This window comes from Podarcis filfolensis (assembly GCF_964270895.1).
Source record: "Podarcis filfolensis genome assembly, chromosome: 8".
Lineage (NCBI taxonomy): Eukaryota > Metazoa > Chordata > Lepidosauria > Squamata > Lacertidae > Podarcis > Podarcis filfolensis.
In genome coordinates, this window is record NC_139611.1 from 20,942,569 (window position 1) to 20,958,424 (window position 15,856).

The 15,856-nt window shown below is 40.3% G+C and overlaps 2 protein-coding genes across 7 annotated transcripts in view; one reads left to right on the plus strand and one right to left on the minus strand.

Annotated features, from left to right (window-relative positions):
* The window catches only part of PRKCZ (protein kinase C zeta), a 94,982-nt gene extending 83,186 nt beyond the window's left edge, over positions 1-11,796 (plus strand). For all 5 annotated transcript variants that reach the window (XM_083628698.1, XM_083628697.1, XM_083628695.1 and 2 more), the window contains 4 exons: positions 446-525; positions 2,889-2,978; positions 3,650-3,765; positions 5,840-11,796. In XM_083628698.1, the coding sequence (XP_083484824.1) occupies positions 446-525; positions 2,889-2,978; positions 3,650-3,765; positions 5,840-5,927 (374 nt within the window). In that variant the 3' untranslated portion in view covers positions 5,928-11,796. The remainder of the gene's footprint in view (positions 1-445; positions 526-2,888; positions 2,979-3,649; positions 3,766-5,839) is intronic.
* On the minus strand, positions 7,414-15,818 carry FAAP20 (FA core complex associated protein 20; the record flags this gene model as incomplete). 2 transcript variants are annotated; one of them, XM_083628927.1, is made up of 4 exons in its annotated part: positions 7,414-9,400; positions 10,729-11,351; positions 13,390-13,537; positions 15,673-15,818. In XM_083628927.1, the coding sequence occupies 4 exons, from the start codon at positions 15,816-15,818 to the stop codon at positions 9,328-9,330; spliced, it is 990 nt and encodes a 329-aa protein (XP_083485053.1). In that variant the 3' UTR covers positions 7,414-9,327. The 2 variants fall into 2 exon arrangements, with proteins under 2 accessions (XP_083485053.1, XP_083485054.1); XM_083628928.1 differs by lacking the exons at positions 7,414-9,400; positions 10,729-11,351; positions 13,390-13,537 and adding an exon at positions 13,544-13,807.
* Between the last annotated feature and the right edge of the window lie 38 nt (positions 15,819-15,856).

The following is a 15,856-nucleotide window of genomic DNA, read 5'->3' on the forward strand; positions in this document are numbered from 1 at the left end:
CCTCTTAATTGTTTTAGTTGTCCTTTCCTGAACCTTTTCAATCTTTACAATATTATTTCTGAGGTGTGCCAACCAGAACTGTACACAGGTGTGGTTGTACCACGTTTTGTATAACAGCATTATGAAACTGGCAGTTTTATTTTCAATCCCTAATGATCCTTGACATGGAATTCACCTTTTTCACAGCTGCTGCACACTGGGTCAATATTTGTGTTAACGAATATACTTTGTCTCTAAATTTCACAAAACAGAATCACAAACTTTCAAAACCATGCCCACTTACTGTAATCTTCTATTTGCTTCACTCTAATTTCTGCTTTCCTGTTAGAGGCAAGCTTTCCTCTTAGTGCTGAATAATCTGCTCATTCCTGGATTGTTTAGCAAGAATGGTACTGTATCAGAGAATAATATCTCTTTTTTTAATTAAAAAATCTTCTTTTAACAGTTATCCTTGAAAAACCAATCCGAATTCCAAGATTCCTTTCTGTGAAGGCATCCCACGTCCTGAAAGGATTTTTAAATAAGGTAAATTCTGCACACCTGATCTTTTGTTCTGTTCTTGTTTGTTCGAAACCACTTATTTGACTGATTTCTCTCTGCTTGCTCTATTAGCCCCGGAACAGCCATTCTTCTCTGGTTGGCATGGAATATATCCACGTGATGGATTGTGTTCAGTAGTTTGCTTAAGGCAAGGCATGTGACTAACTGAACTGTTGGAGGTCTCTCTTTTCCTTAGTCTTCTCCTTCAGTTCAGCCCTTGCCTGAAGCAGATGTTGTCATCCTCTCCCTCCTTTTCAGCTTTGTGCTCAGGTTCCTGTGAACTTCATCTTCCATCTTTTCCTGTATTTCACTGCTTCCTTTTCTCCAACCCTTTTCCCCTGTTTGTTCAGCTCCATAAAAAAAGAAGCAGCGTTACTTGTACTGGCCTTTTCTTCTTCTTTCTCACTGGGAGTTTCTGAGCCACTTTTCAAAGGCAGCCCCATGTAGCATGTGTTACAATAATACAAACGGCATGTAACTGTGGCCAAATAAGACACCTCAAGGAATGGGCGCAGCTGGTGCACTAGCTTTAGCTGTGCAAATGCACTCCTGGCCACCACAGAGACCTGGTGACACCAAACCCCAACACTCTGGGCAAGTGTCTTCATGTAAATATTAAATAGCATGGGGAACAGAACAGAACCCTGAGGGACCTTGGAGGCCAATGGCCAAGGCGTCAAACAGAATTCTCCCAACACCACCTTCTGAGTACAACTATCCATGAATGAACAGAGCCACAGAGCTTTATCAAAGTTGTCTTAATCTCACAGATTTATTACTGATGCCTCTCTTGACATGGTGCTGTTCATTGGCCATTCTTTTTCTGCCAGTGCGAAGACTAGAAGAACAAGCAATAAGCTGGCCTTTGTTTCCACTTCAAGGCAAACTTTTTTTGGCATAGGAAGAACTAATAGACCTTTTGTCAATTTTAAAAGCCTTTTTCCTCCTTTCATCCTCAAAGACTTTCGTATCGCTCCAGGGATTACAGATCCAACAAACTGGTCTGGACCAGAATCCAGTTCTCAAGGCACAAGCCATTTTCTTGCTTCAAGACCAGCAACATCAGCCAATCCAAGTCAGGCAAACGACTTCTGATGCCCAGATTTTTATTCAGATGGCTGTCTCTACTCTTCTTACATCGCCCTTTTAACTCCTTTATTTCTGTTTTTTACACTTGAAAAGAATTGGAGCTTCCCTCCCACTGGAGAAGAGGTGGCCAGTCATGTTCTCCATTGTTTTCCTTCTGGAGTAATTTTGGGGTTTTATTGTTCAGCCTGCGCTCTCTCTCAGGGTTTGGCCTTTTGTAGCTTGGCTATGGACAGAACTGGAAGTGGATCTATCTATCTATCTATCTATCTATCTATCTATCTATCATCTATCTATCTATCTATCTATCTATCTCCACCCAACAGTTCAGCTAGTCACATGCCCTTGCCTTAAGCAAATCATAGAACGCAACCCATCACATAGCTGTATCCCTACGCCAACCTAGAAGGTTCATTCATGGTAAGTGACCAGTGTGTCTTTCCCTCTCATAATTATAATTGTTTTGAGCATTTTAAATGTTGTTGTTTTTTAACAGGAAGCTGTCTTTAGTGTCACAATTATGGACATTGTGCGAATGGATATGATTTTCTCCAAATTTCACAAAGTAGAATCCTAAATAAAATGAGAGTAGTAAAATATAATGTCTAAAATTACAGAGCAGGTCTTATAAGCCCTTATCAGTAAGCATGCAATTCAATAGGCAGTTAGATATGGTGTGTGACCTAAGCCTGCTGATCCACAAGCAGTTCTCAATAAATTCAGTGGGACTTTCTAAGCATGATTAGCTAATTTAATGAAAAAGATACATTTACTTAGGTAATTCTAGCAGTTTTCTTTGAAAAGAGTAGGTGATAAAATAAGACCAAAGTTTTCTTAATCATAAATGGTACCAAAAGAGCTTCTCTCCCAATACAAATAGCAGCTTTGGAGGGGTGAATTTCATAAGAACTGCCGCCTGTCTGTGTTAGGGGAATAAACTCCTTTCACTATGGCCCTAATGCTGAGTGGGCCCTCTAGTGCAGATGTGGGGAACCTGTGGCCCTCCAGATGTTAATGAACTACAACTCCCATCACCCCCTGCAGGCATGACCAATGGCCAGAGATAATGGGAGTTGTAGTTCAGCAACATCTGGAGGGCCAAATGTTTTCTACACCTGCTCTAGTGGTTGCTAGTTGTGATTTTTTTTTTTTTAATGCTAATTATACTTTACAGCAGTTGTAGTTTGGCTCTACATATTTGTGCTTGTACTTGTAGCTGTTGTTTATATCATGGACAAAATTAATTTTGTTCTTGCCTCTAGGATCCCAAAGAGAGGCTTGGCTGCCAACCACAAACTGGATTTTCTGATATCAAGTCTCACACATTCTTTCGCAGCATAGACTGGGATCTGGTAAAGTTCAATTTCATATGTAACCCATTGTGGTGGTTCTTAGTTTAAAGTATTGATGCAAGCCATTATCACACTTAGCAAGTATTCTGTCAAAAATCTACAAGAAAATACAAACAAAAATCTACAAGACTCAAGGCAGGGTGCAGACGAAAATGTCTTGCAAACTTTAGAAGGAGCTGTTTAAAATGTTCTGACAGCTACCCTATTCTATTGTTAAACTGCTTAGGAAACTTAAATAAAAGGTTAGTTAAACTTAATAGTTAAACTTAACTTGATATAAACAGATGGACTCTAGGTTCTAGGATACCAAATGTTATGCTAGCTGTTGGAATATCTTAGCAAAAATTAATTACAGGTGTGTAGCACAAATTTATTACGGTATAAGCCTTCATTGGCTTGAGTCCACTTCATCAGGTACACTGCAAATATAGCAGAAGCAGCATTTGGGTGAGAGATGGTTTGTAATGGGAACCAATTTAGAGCAGAGAAACACACAGACTTCATCACATCCAGCAGATGTCTTTCCCAGGACATAGCTTTTATATAGGCCTGCAGCAAACCTGGTCTGTTTTCCTAGCTTCCCCACAATGAAGAGGACCAGAGATGTGCATTATGAAAAAAGAACAAACCCAAAGGGCTCTTAAGTTTCTGTCTCTTTCTCCCCATTTCAGCTGGAAAAGAAGCAGGCAACCCCTCCATTTCAGCCTCAGATCACAGACGATTATGGTCTGGATAACTTTGATACCCAGTTCACCAGCGAACCTGTGCAGCTAACTCCAGATGATGAGTATGTTCTAATGTTGTTAAGCATGCTTTATAAGAAATGTATATTATGCAGGTCTTTAGACGTTATCAGATCTGATTTTGTGTGGACTGAATAGCTACTAAACCTGGTTATGCTCCTCATCAAAATAAAAGAGTGATAGAGAGCTTTTGTTGCATTCACAGGCAGTTTAAAACTAAGAAACCAAGGTGATAGTGTAGGAGAGACAACAGGGCATGGGACCAAGGGAAAGAGACTTCTGTTTTGGCAGCCATATACACTTCCATTAAAAAATTTTAAGCAAATGTTCACTATGTAGAAAGTAGCATATAATTTCCACATCTTGCATCACTTCCCTGCTTTTCTAACATTGGGAATGAAAAATGTACGTTTCTATGTCTTTAGGCTGCCCTTATATGGTTATTCTTTGCTAGGGATCAGGATCCAAAGGATTGTAAGTGTATTAGGGTTTTTCCTCCCTCCTGCTGCAACCCCTTGAGATCCTCTTGAGGAACATCTGATGTCACATGAGGAGCAGGAGCTAGAAAACAAAGCAGGCAGTATTCCTTTGTCACAAAGGCATGCACTTCAAGCTGTTGAGATTCCAGTCTGAGGTATCTCCACACTGATGAGATTTGTACCTGCACAGAACAACTTGGCAGATTTGCAGAGATTTAGTCAGTAAACTAATGCTCACACCTCCGTCCGTGCAAGGGGAGATGCTCATAGTGAAAGGTGTAGCATGTGTGCCTTTCCACTTGCTCTTCTAACTATCACAGTAGCTTTGTAAAACACTCCACACTGAAGTGCTCACTTCAGTCTTTTAGTTAGATCTGTTTCTTCTGTTATTTTCCTTTCCTTTGGCCTCAAGTCCCAGGTTACTCCTGTTGGTCTGTAAATGTTTAGCAGAAAGTTACAATTTGGACAGCTGTGTGTCTGTAGTGTAGTAGCCAATCATCAAGTACAGCCACTTTTGTGAATGGAAGCTCCCCATACACTCTGTTTGGCGCCTCAAAACTGAAATCAAAGACTTTGGCAGCAGATTTGGAAATGGTGTTTTGATCTGGGTCAGCAACTTCTGCCATTTGCTTTCTAGAGTTGCATGCTCTTGCAATGAACTGTATCCCCCCACCCCACCCCACTCCGGTGCCACCACATATTCTGGGGCTTCAGTGTCATGCTGCCAAACCCTTCTCGTGGCTTTTTTTTACCACTGAGAGGTGAAAATGCCTTTGGTGATATCTAAATACTCTGCAAAGGAGGCAGATTCCAGAGCCGAGTGTAAGATGTCATCTATGCAGTTACGCAACCTTCCTCCATTGCTAATACCTCTTTCATCTGGCAGTGGTTAGAATCGGAGTGGCAAACCTGTGCCGCTTCAGGTGTTGACCTCCCAACTCCTGTCAGCCCCAGACAGTATGGCCAATGTCCATTGTTAAGATCGCAGAAGGGAAGGACGTCTCTTGCAAAGACCTGTTTCTTGTTGTCTGATGTAGAGAGGTATATATCCTTTTAGAACATCCAAATTTCTTGCCAAGGCTTTACAAATTCATGTAATAAAACTTAAGGGGGAATGGGAGATCATTTATCCTGTAAAGGTTGGGGACTAGAAATGTAAACCACTATTATTAGCAGTATCCTTGTTATTAATATTTTTGTGTTTGTAGTCGTGGCTGCTCGCTAAACACAATAAATTGAACTAACTGACTCAGCTGGCTGACAGTATAGCCAATAGTCGGGGATGGTGGGAATTTTAGTATCTGGAGGGCCAAGGATGAGCCCACCCCTAGGTTAGAAGAAACTAAGTGGGATGGTGCTTGTCCTATTGCTTTATGCCTTGCAGGGGGTTGGATTAGATGACCCTTGGGGTCCCTTCCAACTCTACAGTTTTATGGTATGTCCTTTTCTAGGAAGGATAAGCACCAGTTCCCCCTGCTACAGAAGTTCTAGAGACTTCTGTAATGCCTCTGCACAAGTGCAGATCCCATCTGTGTGGCTGCACTGATGACCATTTAGAGGTAGAATTGTGTGTCTTACAAAACACCAAAATGGTTGCAAACAATAGATAATTGTGTATGTGTGTGTGTTCCATTTTCAGAGATGTAATAAAAAGAATAGACCAGTCGGAGTTCGAAGGATTTGAATATATTAATCCATTGTTGCTGCAAACTGAGGAAACAGTATGAGAGAATGGCATCGACACAGAGGACAAATAATGTGAATGAACTTTGACATTTAATCCTTAACAACAGTATATGCATGCAAGGCTGGGGTAAACTGTAAGGTTTTGAGTGGAGACCAATGATGATAATTGCTGCTGAAAAATCAAAAAAACATGATTTTGGTAGGTGTCTTCCTCTATTTTTTTTGGAAAAAAAGAAGTTTGGGGCACTGACAGAGCTGGCTTCACAAAGAAATCTGCATTTCGTGCCTGCTTCATCAAGGATCAATAGTTGTTTGCATCCTTGGAAGAGAGATTCCAAACCACTTTCAAAGCTGCACGCTTCTGATGGACATTTTCATGCAATGAGCTACTAGAACAGTGTAACATCCTGAAGAATAAAATTGTTAGTGGTGTTGAAGCTTACTTTAGATGCCTTTTTTCACAAGTGGTACCTATCTTAAATGTCTGTTTTATATATATATATATGTATTACATATATATATATAATGTGGAATAAAAGGAGTTGTGTTTTATTAGCAATTAAAACAAGTTTGGGTACAGTATTAAGTGCCTAAATGGATAAACTGCATAAAAATATTCCGTATTTGGTACACTTGATAAACCCTGGTAAGTTCTGGTTAAAGAAAAAAGTAGTATTTTACACATGGAACATAACAACTAACAGCTGCTATCTAACATTAACTTATATCTTCATAGAACTTTTAGACGGGACTTGGATCTCAGCAATAACAATTCCAAATTAGAATTTATCAATTGAAATATCTAGATTATGTTTAATGTGGGAGAAAACAAAATTTACCAAAATCTCATTAGAAAATTTAAATTTGCACATGGTGGATTTCTGAAAATACTTGAGCAGTGCCTACAATGTCTTGTGTTGTATACTAGATTTTTGAATAATATTTTTATCAATGCAATATTCAAAAGGAACAATGGAAGTGTAATAGATCATAGCCTTAAAGTTTTAAAGAAATAAATTATAGGATATCCATCAACATATTGCATTTTTTTCTGATAAAGCACACCTCCTATTTAAAACTATCTGCTTTGAAATGTTCAGCATCTTGTCACTAAGCTCTACAGGAGGATGTTTGGTAAACACAACACTCAAAGCAGTAATATAGTGATGGAGAAAATGAACAGATGTATAAATATTGTATGACTATAATATAAAATATGTCCATATTTCCTCTTTTGAAAATGGAGGATGTTGCATCAGGTTAATTGTCTGTCAGCTTTGGGAATAAAAACGTGTCCATTTGTTTGATGACAAACAAGGGCACGTTGCTATCTAAAACCATTCAGAATTATTGGTCTCTATGGGAGATAACAAGACACCGTATTTCTTTTTTCTTTTTTAGTAGATTTTCGTTGTAACTCCATTGAGTAGCTTGCAGTTCTGAGGAAGAAAATTCTTCAGGAAGGAGAGAAACCCTGTGTGCCATGATATCTCACCCAATTCGGTATAAAATGCAAGACAACTTGCAACCGTTTTCACATTACTTTTATTGTATAGGTTTCTCAGGGTACAGCATTACATTAGGTGCTGAACATGACATCTCAGTTGCATTCAAGTCCATGAGGTGCTAGGATAAGACTGCCAAATCATGGTATTGAAAAATCTTTCAAAGAACCATCAGTTAAGACTATATTTTGTATGTCCCTTACCCTGACCACTGAATTAACGCACATCTGTGATAATTCAACTTTATTAGTCCCATCCAGAGTTGTTGAAAGTTGCTCTCTGAACTATCTTTTTTGTATTAAGCAACATATGTTCTAACCAGCACTAAGTAATTCAGTTAGATGTACTTTCCTCAAATGCTTGGGGTTTAGATAACCAAGTCACCTAGCTAAGAGAGAGTCTTGATTTCTTTTTAATTGAATCATGCAAAAGATTTGAATGCCATTTTTCTTCTTCTTCTCCTTGGTGAACCCTGACTGGTCTGTGTCTCTGTATCTTGGATTCTCAGTGTTCCCTGAATGTTTTGTGTCTCTGTATCTTGGATTTACAACTGAGCAGCTGGTTTTGCATGGTGATGTGACCTACGGATGCTGTCTGGTTCTGGGGCTAAGGGGGCTAGGCAAAACATGAAGGGTTCTTTGCCCTGAACTTCTGTGATATCAGAACATTAGAGTAGGGCAAGTACACACACTTGCTCAAGACAAAAACAAATCCTTGATTTATTTACAATTGAAGGCAATTTACAATGTTGCTGTGTTGCCAAATAAGTTGCTGGTTACAAGTCAGTTGCTTGTGTGCAAGTGTATGACTAATGTTCTGTTCATGATGAAGGGGAAATTTTTTATATAAAGTACTTGTTTTATAAATTAAAGAACAAATGAAGGATGTAATTAAATGTGTGGTTTAAAAAAAATCCTAATATATTGCAAATGGATCTGGTAATGATATAATTGTCTTAGTATGTAAATGAAATGTAAATGAAAACACTCTAGCTAATTTAATGATTGTAAAACAGTAAATATGTTCTTGTAGTTTTGTATAATTAACTAGTTGAGATCTTTGGCCAGTTTTATTTGTGCAAAAGATGGTATACTAACCCGTAAACAGCTAAGATCATTTATATTCTTGCACATCTATTAAAGACTTTAATGAAAAGGTTTAGACTAATTGTTTCACTAAGCAGACATTTCCCATATAATTTGCTTTGCCACATGTTCCATGTGCCAACAGGACTTCAGCATTTTATACCTTTGTATGCTATACTGAATTTATTGTTTTGAAGGAAACCATGACAAAAACAGATCTTCTATTTTAGGCTCTGTTACTTAATGTTAAAATACTTCTTACTGGCCTGTTACTGATAAGATCAGCATTATTCTTGTTGTAAAGGTAATAACAGGTTCAGTTTGTATCAGGTACCAGGTCTTGGTGAACTTGTGCTGAATTTGCTAAGGTATTTGTGAAGCTATACAGTAAATTGACTGAGTATCTTAATGAAGTACATCGTACAAAAGCATTAGTGAGCAATCTGAATAAACACACAGAAATTGCAGCGGAGGAAAACTGCTAGCTATCTTTTTATTGAAAACTTTGTGGCTGGATGACTATTTAATTTTCAACAAACCTCATCCCCTAAGCACCCTGAAGCAGATAATTTGTTATTAGATTTTAAACTCTGTACAGTCATGGTTCATAATATGTGCCATAGAGAACATACACTTCAGTAGTGCTTTTACTAGAAAAATAAGTCATGTGCATCCAGACTTCACTGAGGTTCCCACAGACATTTACAATACTGACCCGATAGCAGGATATACATAATGAAATATGACATGGCACTTGAGCACCTCCTTCTTTAGTTTTTTTGATCTGTGGTAAATTGCTGCAAATTTATTGACTACTAAGAACCACTGGCTGCTCTCTGCTATCTTCTTTGTTACCAAATTACATCTACGTCACTTTCAGACAAACATTTAGCAAGATGACCATCAATGTCCAGTTTTGACCACCTGAAATTGGAAAACAGAATTATCAGACTTGCAGATTTTAGTATATGCATTTATGGCCTTCCCTTCCCCATGCGATCTCAAGGCAGGTTAGATAACACTGAATGTCAATTCGGCTGTATCACGCAGGTAAAAATATCGTCAGTAAGAAACACTGCAGAGGGCCTGATACTCTGAACCATAGCTGTCAACTTTTCCCTTTTGCAAGGAATCCTATTCGGAATTAGGGAATTTCCCTTAAAAAAGGGAAAAGTTGACAGCTATGCTCTGAACTCATCCTTCATCCCATCCCGAAGGCATGTGCAAAAAGGTGTATCTTGATATGTTGCAGTGTTAGAAACGGAGATATTAAAGCTAGGAGCTAAATGGCACCTTAAACCTAGGTCATGGGCGCAACAACGGAATGTCTAGGCACACTTTTTTATAATGAGAATACAAAGCTGAAAATGGATGAACTGCAGCTAATATATTATGTTCATTTTTCACATGGTCTATTCCTGCCTCTGCCCCACCCCTAATATTCTTCAGAGGTCTTGTCTCCAATCTTCAGAAAGTAGCTGGAAGTGAGAAGGCAGAAAAAGGTCCTCCTTTCCTTCCACATTGCAGTTTTAATCTGAAATCTTAGGTGCAGTACTGGGCCCGAGATCAGAAACTGCTCATGCTAATGAAATTCCCTGTCGCAAAATGCGCCTAGAACAATGGGAGTTTCAAACACTGGTCTGTTGCCAAAATGCACCTTGGAGGGGTGGAAGGGCCTTCCACAACCTGGAGACCACCACTGAAGACCCTCTCACACTCTGCAGCAGAATCATCAGCCATCCCTCCCCTGTAGATCTTAACGCCCGGGAGGTGTTACATGGGAAGTAGTACATCTCAATTTTGTGTTGAAATGAGGAAAAAATGCCATGCAAATGAGGGTATTAAAAATGTATTAAAGTCTCCCAATACAAAAAAATAGTGTTTCTATTTTGCGTTTGTTAGGGGAAAATCTTCCATGTGCCGTTTACTAACAATTTCTACCTTCCATCCTCCATTTGGCAAGAGCAGCCAACACCCTTTTCTGTCTTCCCATTGCTTTGTGCCCCAATTTCTTCCTATTGGATGTGGCAGTGTTTCTCAAACTTGGGGTCTCCAGCTGTTGTTGAACTGCAGTTCCCATCATCCCTCACCACTGGTCTTGCTAGCTAGCTAGGGACGATGGGAGTTGCAATCCAACAACACCTGGAGACCCCAAATTTGAGAAACACTGGATGTGGTCACTTCCATGTGTGTGTGCTGTGGATGTCATGACGAACTGAAAAATGAATTTGAGTAACATAACCAATACTTACTTTCCAGTAAAGTGGATCTGACACATGGGACACTGGCTGAGAGCTAAGATTTCCTCCATGTGGTCCTCCGTTTTTTCTTGGTTGCCGACACTCAAACAAAGAGCAGGAGATTCCTGCACAGGTAACACTGATGTGGCATTGTTATGCTGGCACAGCAAAGTACTTTGCTTATCATCATTTGATAGTATTTTATTTTCCTTTCTGCTTTTTCCTTCACTCTGTGTTGTAGCCCCTTTCCAAAGCTTTTCAAACACAAATACTCTTGGCTGGCTCTGTGCAGCTGTTGATGAATGTCCTGGTGAATTCTGCTGGGTTGAGTGCAGGCACATTTCAATCATTTCTCTACCTTCCAGCTTAGGGGAAAGATGATTGTTGTGTCCAGTTGTTGTTTCCTCAGCAGTATATTTACCGGCTGGAATGGGGTTTTGCTTGGGAACAGGAGAAATAACACTGAATCTCCCATCTGCATTATTTCCTCTTTCTATCAAACTAAGAGCTTGATTTTCAGGTTTTTTACTTCTTGAATTATTTGTGTGGTAACGTGGAAATGGAGTCCACTGAAACTGTTTCATTCCAATGTCAAATGTTTCTGGGGCTGGCTGAGGATTTGTAGTTTGTGAGCTCTGGAACACAGACAAATTAAAGTTTTGCTAACTCTGTAGATTTCAGAAGAATATATAAAAGAGGAAAGCCAGTAAGATACCATAACCAGTGCTGGGTTTGAATGTGGAAAATACAGTTTGAAAGAGCTCCCAAGATATGATCTATCACTTACGGTTCGAATACAGAAAATTTTTAACCACACTTCATGAGTTTATCCAGCTTACCAACGGCAGGATGTTTGTGTTATCACCAACACAGCCTTGTTTAAGTGTCACTGTAACTATTGTGCCTTTGCATAATTACCACTGTCCCTTTTGCATTTCGCTTGCCTCTGACTTTAGTCCTCACCATTCTGCCTTACCCACAATGTGTATGTGTGTGTGTGCATGTTGTCATGCATCCAAGGTGGATTCTGATCAACGAAAGCTTATGCCGTAATAAATTTAAGTCTTTACAGTTCCACAAGACTGTTTTGCTTTTCTTTCATTCTCTAGTGGCTCCATGGTGGAAACAGCCTTTAGTTCTGTCAAGTATCTCCTCTTGGTTGACAGGCATGGAAACTAATGGACGTGATTAACTTGGGCCTATTAATTTCAATGGATCGACTCCGAGTAACACTTAGATGGATTCAACTCTTGTGCACATGCCTACGCATCCTCCCAAAACCAGTTAAGTGTGTCATCAGTGTCTTGTGACCATGTTCCAAGACTTTAAAGCCAAAACCACTGCCAGAGGCATGTCAGTTTGGCATAATAGGAGTGTATGTTGCCTCTTCTGCAAGTTTGACATGGGGCGCTGCGGCAGGAATGGGGGTGGTACTTACTTTGTAATAACGAAACCCAACTCCCATTCCAGTGGTCCTTCTAAACCCATGCTGTTGCCACAATTCAGTCTCGCTCCCAAAACCTGCACTCAACAATAAGAATAGGCATACCTTCTATACTCTTCCATACTAAAAATTCTAACACCAACCCTTCCTCACACCGTTAAGGCCCTAAGCAGCAGTGAAACCAAGTTTCATAGGACCAAACAGAAAACTTCCCACATCAAATATATTATTACACAATGCCCATTAAAACTTAATACAAATATGCAGGATTTCGGCATGGGCAGTTGTGGGATATGGTGACCTTTTTATGCTGTGCTATTACTGCTATGGTTGCAGCTGCTTTTTATTACATCCAAATGTGGCTTGAGATGCCAACCGCCTCTCTCCATATGAAGCAGATCCTGCAATTTGTCATATATGGCCTTGTTTCATGTGCTGCCTCCATGAGAGGTCCAGTGGGTGTCAACACAACAACAGGCCTTTTCAGTGGTGATTACCCACTTAGGGAATCCAGCTTTCTAAAAATAGAATTGCCTTTTAGATATGTCTTTGTTTTATGCCGGTTATAATGTGTGTGTTTGTTTATATATTGTAAGGCACTTTGAGTTACCTTGGTAAGAAAGTGACAAATAAATTTAATAAACAGTAATCAAAATGATTTTATATATTTGTTGCTAGACTGGGAGTATGAGTTGGTGGCCCAGAGTTATTTTATTATCCCACTGCTATACATTTTGTGGATTTTGTACTGATTAACTGAATTGTCAATCCGTGTTTCATATTGTTTGCATTTCCCCTCCTATTATTGTCATTTCTGTTAGCGTCAGCCAATTTGGGCTTCCTCCTGGAGAAAAAAAAGCGGGGTACAAATAAAATGATGACGTATGAAGTACAGCCTCTTGTCCAACTTTATCCTCCTAAAGTTCAAGGCTAAATGCAAGAAGTTTGGCTTTCTGGCAGGTTTTACTGATGACTCTGACAGGCTCAGTGTATCACAGCCAGCATCAACTGAGAGGGTTCCTTCCATTGTATCACATTCTTGAAGGCATTATAAAAAGCAAATTAGGGCAGTGGGGAGCTTCTCTAATATCAAATCCATTACCTTCAGCCTTATTTTCCAATTATTTTTCCATTGCATGTTACTCTCCCTTTAAAGTGAATGAAGATGAGGACTTGTTTTTAATCTTGAGATAGTATCTTATTGGTCAATAATTCAAAACACGTTTTACCTTTGTAAGAAACTTGGGAAGGTTGACTACTTTTTCTAAACTCAAGCGATGCAGATGTGGCTCCACAGACGTGAGTAATGTCATCCACGCGATTTCAGCACCACTTAAGCCTTGCTCTTCAAACCAGCAAGAGCTGCTGGAAAATGTACTACAAAACATAAAACTCATGCATAGCATCATTTCTCTTGTCAGAACCAACCTGGTGCAGCTCAAACCACTTGCAAGCTTGGAGTGGAATTGTTGAGAATCCTACATCTGCGAGGCAATCGTGGTGACTGCACCCTGAAACCAGTACGAAAGACAAACAGAAGGCTCCCTTTTAAGGTGCTCCAGATTGAAAAATTCCACACTTGTAACAGTAAACTCTTCCAAAAAAACCTCTAAGTGGCCACTATTTGCAAACATTGGGTCCTTTGGTCTAAAAATGAAACAGGACACAGATATAGGCAACTGCTGTAGTACTATGCAACATAACCAAAGCCTAAACATGTGGCTTATGTTATTTAACTTACAATTGTAAATAATAATATCAAATTAATTAGCCTCTAGTGATGACTAGTCTTGCTCTACTTAATCCTAATCATAAAAACCTGAGGCACTTAACATATACACTTGATGCACACTCATTGCCTCTCCTACACGAAGACCTCTCAGATTCTTGTTCACCTACACACCCCTTGAACACGACCAATTCTTAGGTAAGTTTCGAGCATTTATTACAATGTTCCATTAACTGGTCTGCGTTGACAGCAAAACAAAACTGTTCTGAGGATTTTTAATAGGTCGTGTATTAATATTAATATAATATAGAAGTTATATTAGAACAGCCCTCATCATCCTCAACAAAACCCTGAGGCTTTGCCCCCCCCTTTAACGCACATCTAATTCCTCTTGACGCTCAATCATCTAAACACTCCCATAATACAAATCTTAAAAGGAGAGGGTTTTTTGTGCCTTTACTGCTGTAACACGTTTATTGGCTTAACCTATTTTGTTCTATTGAATGATCTTTTAAATCTTATATTCAATGGGCTCATGCAGGGAAGGATTTAGGTTTGATGAGGCCCTAAGCTACTGAAGGTAATGGGGCCCTTTATATGTCCAGCTGCCCTATGTCAACAACAAATTGTCGCTGTTTTTGTATTGGATATACTGTAAGCTATAGGGTAATTTATGGACCTAATAGGTATCTAAAGCCATTTGCACATAACAAAATACGTATTTTATCAAAGTAATTGTTACAACCAGTCTGTGCAGAACGTAGGCACCCTATACGTATATAGAAATGAGCAAACCTGTGATATTTTAGGGAGCAAGGGGGGGCCGTTACTTACATCATAGGCGCCTACACAGCACAAAACACTTTTGCTGTATGTAGGTTTTATTTTTTGTTTTTTTAGCTTATATTTTGGAAATGTACATCCAGTGTTGTTGTTTTTCCTTTAATTTTTGGGGGGCCTCCAAGAGAGGGGGAGCACCCTAAGATACAGCTTGTTTAAAGGCAAAGGTAAAGGGACCCCTGACCGTTAGGTCCAGTCGTGGCCGACTCTGGGGTTACGGGGCTTATCTCGCTTTATCGGCCGAGGGAGCCGGCTTCCGGTTCATGTGGCCAGCATGACTAAGCCGCTTCTGGCAAACTAGAGCAGCGCACGGAAACGCCATTTACCTTCCCGCCACAGCAGTACCTATTTATCTACTTGCACTTTGATGTGCTTTCAAACTGCTAGGTTGGTAGGAGCAGGGACCGAGCAACGGGAGCTCACCCGGTCGTGGGGATTCAAACCGCCAACCTTCTGATCGTCACCCGCGTCACACCCTGTATATATAGAAATGAGCAAACCTGTGATATTTTAGGGAGCAAGCGGGGCCCATTACTTACATCATAGGAGCCTACACAGCACAAAACACTGTTGCTGTATGTACGTTTTATTTTGTTTTTTAGCTTGTATTTTGGAAATGTACATCCAGTGTTTTTCCTTTAATTTTTTGGGGGGCCTCCAAGAGAGGGGGAGAGCACCCTAAACTATAGCTTGTTTAGCTATAGGGTAAATCCACCACTGGTCATGCCTTGTTGCAACTCGCCTCATCCCAGTTAAGTTGAAGCATATGCATCTCTCTCGCGCGCACACTCATGGAGCAATCATTCCACACTCATCCACCTGCGCGCGCGCGTACCCCCCCCCCCCGGCGCGTTCCTAGGCCTCGCGGCGGGCGCCTGCGCATTCGCACGCAGACTCCCCACCCTCGTGCTGTGCGTCTGAAGGAATCCTAACCCGGACTCACGGTGCTCGGCGAGGAATGGCCGAGGGGCGGCCTTCCGCCTCTTCTTCTTCCTCCTGCTGCTGGTGCGGCTGCCGCCTCTTGCGCTTGAGGCTGAGCTTTCCTCCCCGGCTGCCGCCGCCGTGTTCAGCCCGCTCTTCGTCGGCCATAGCTCGGTCTCCTCCACACCCCCCCCACAAAAAAAACT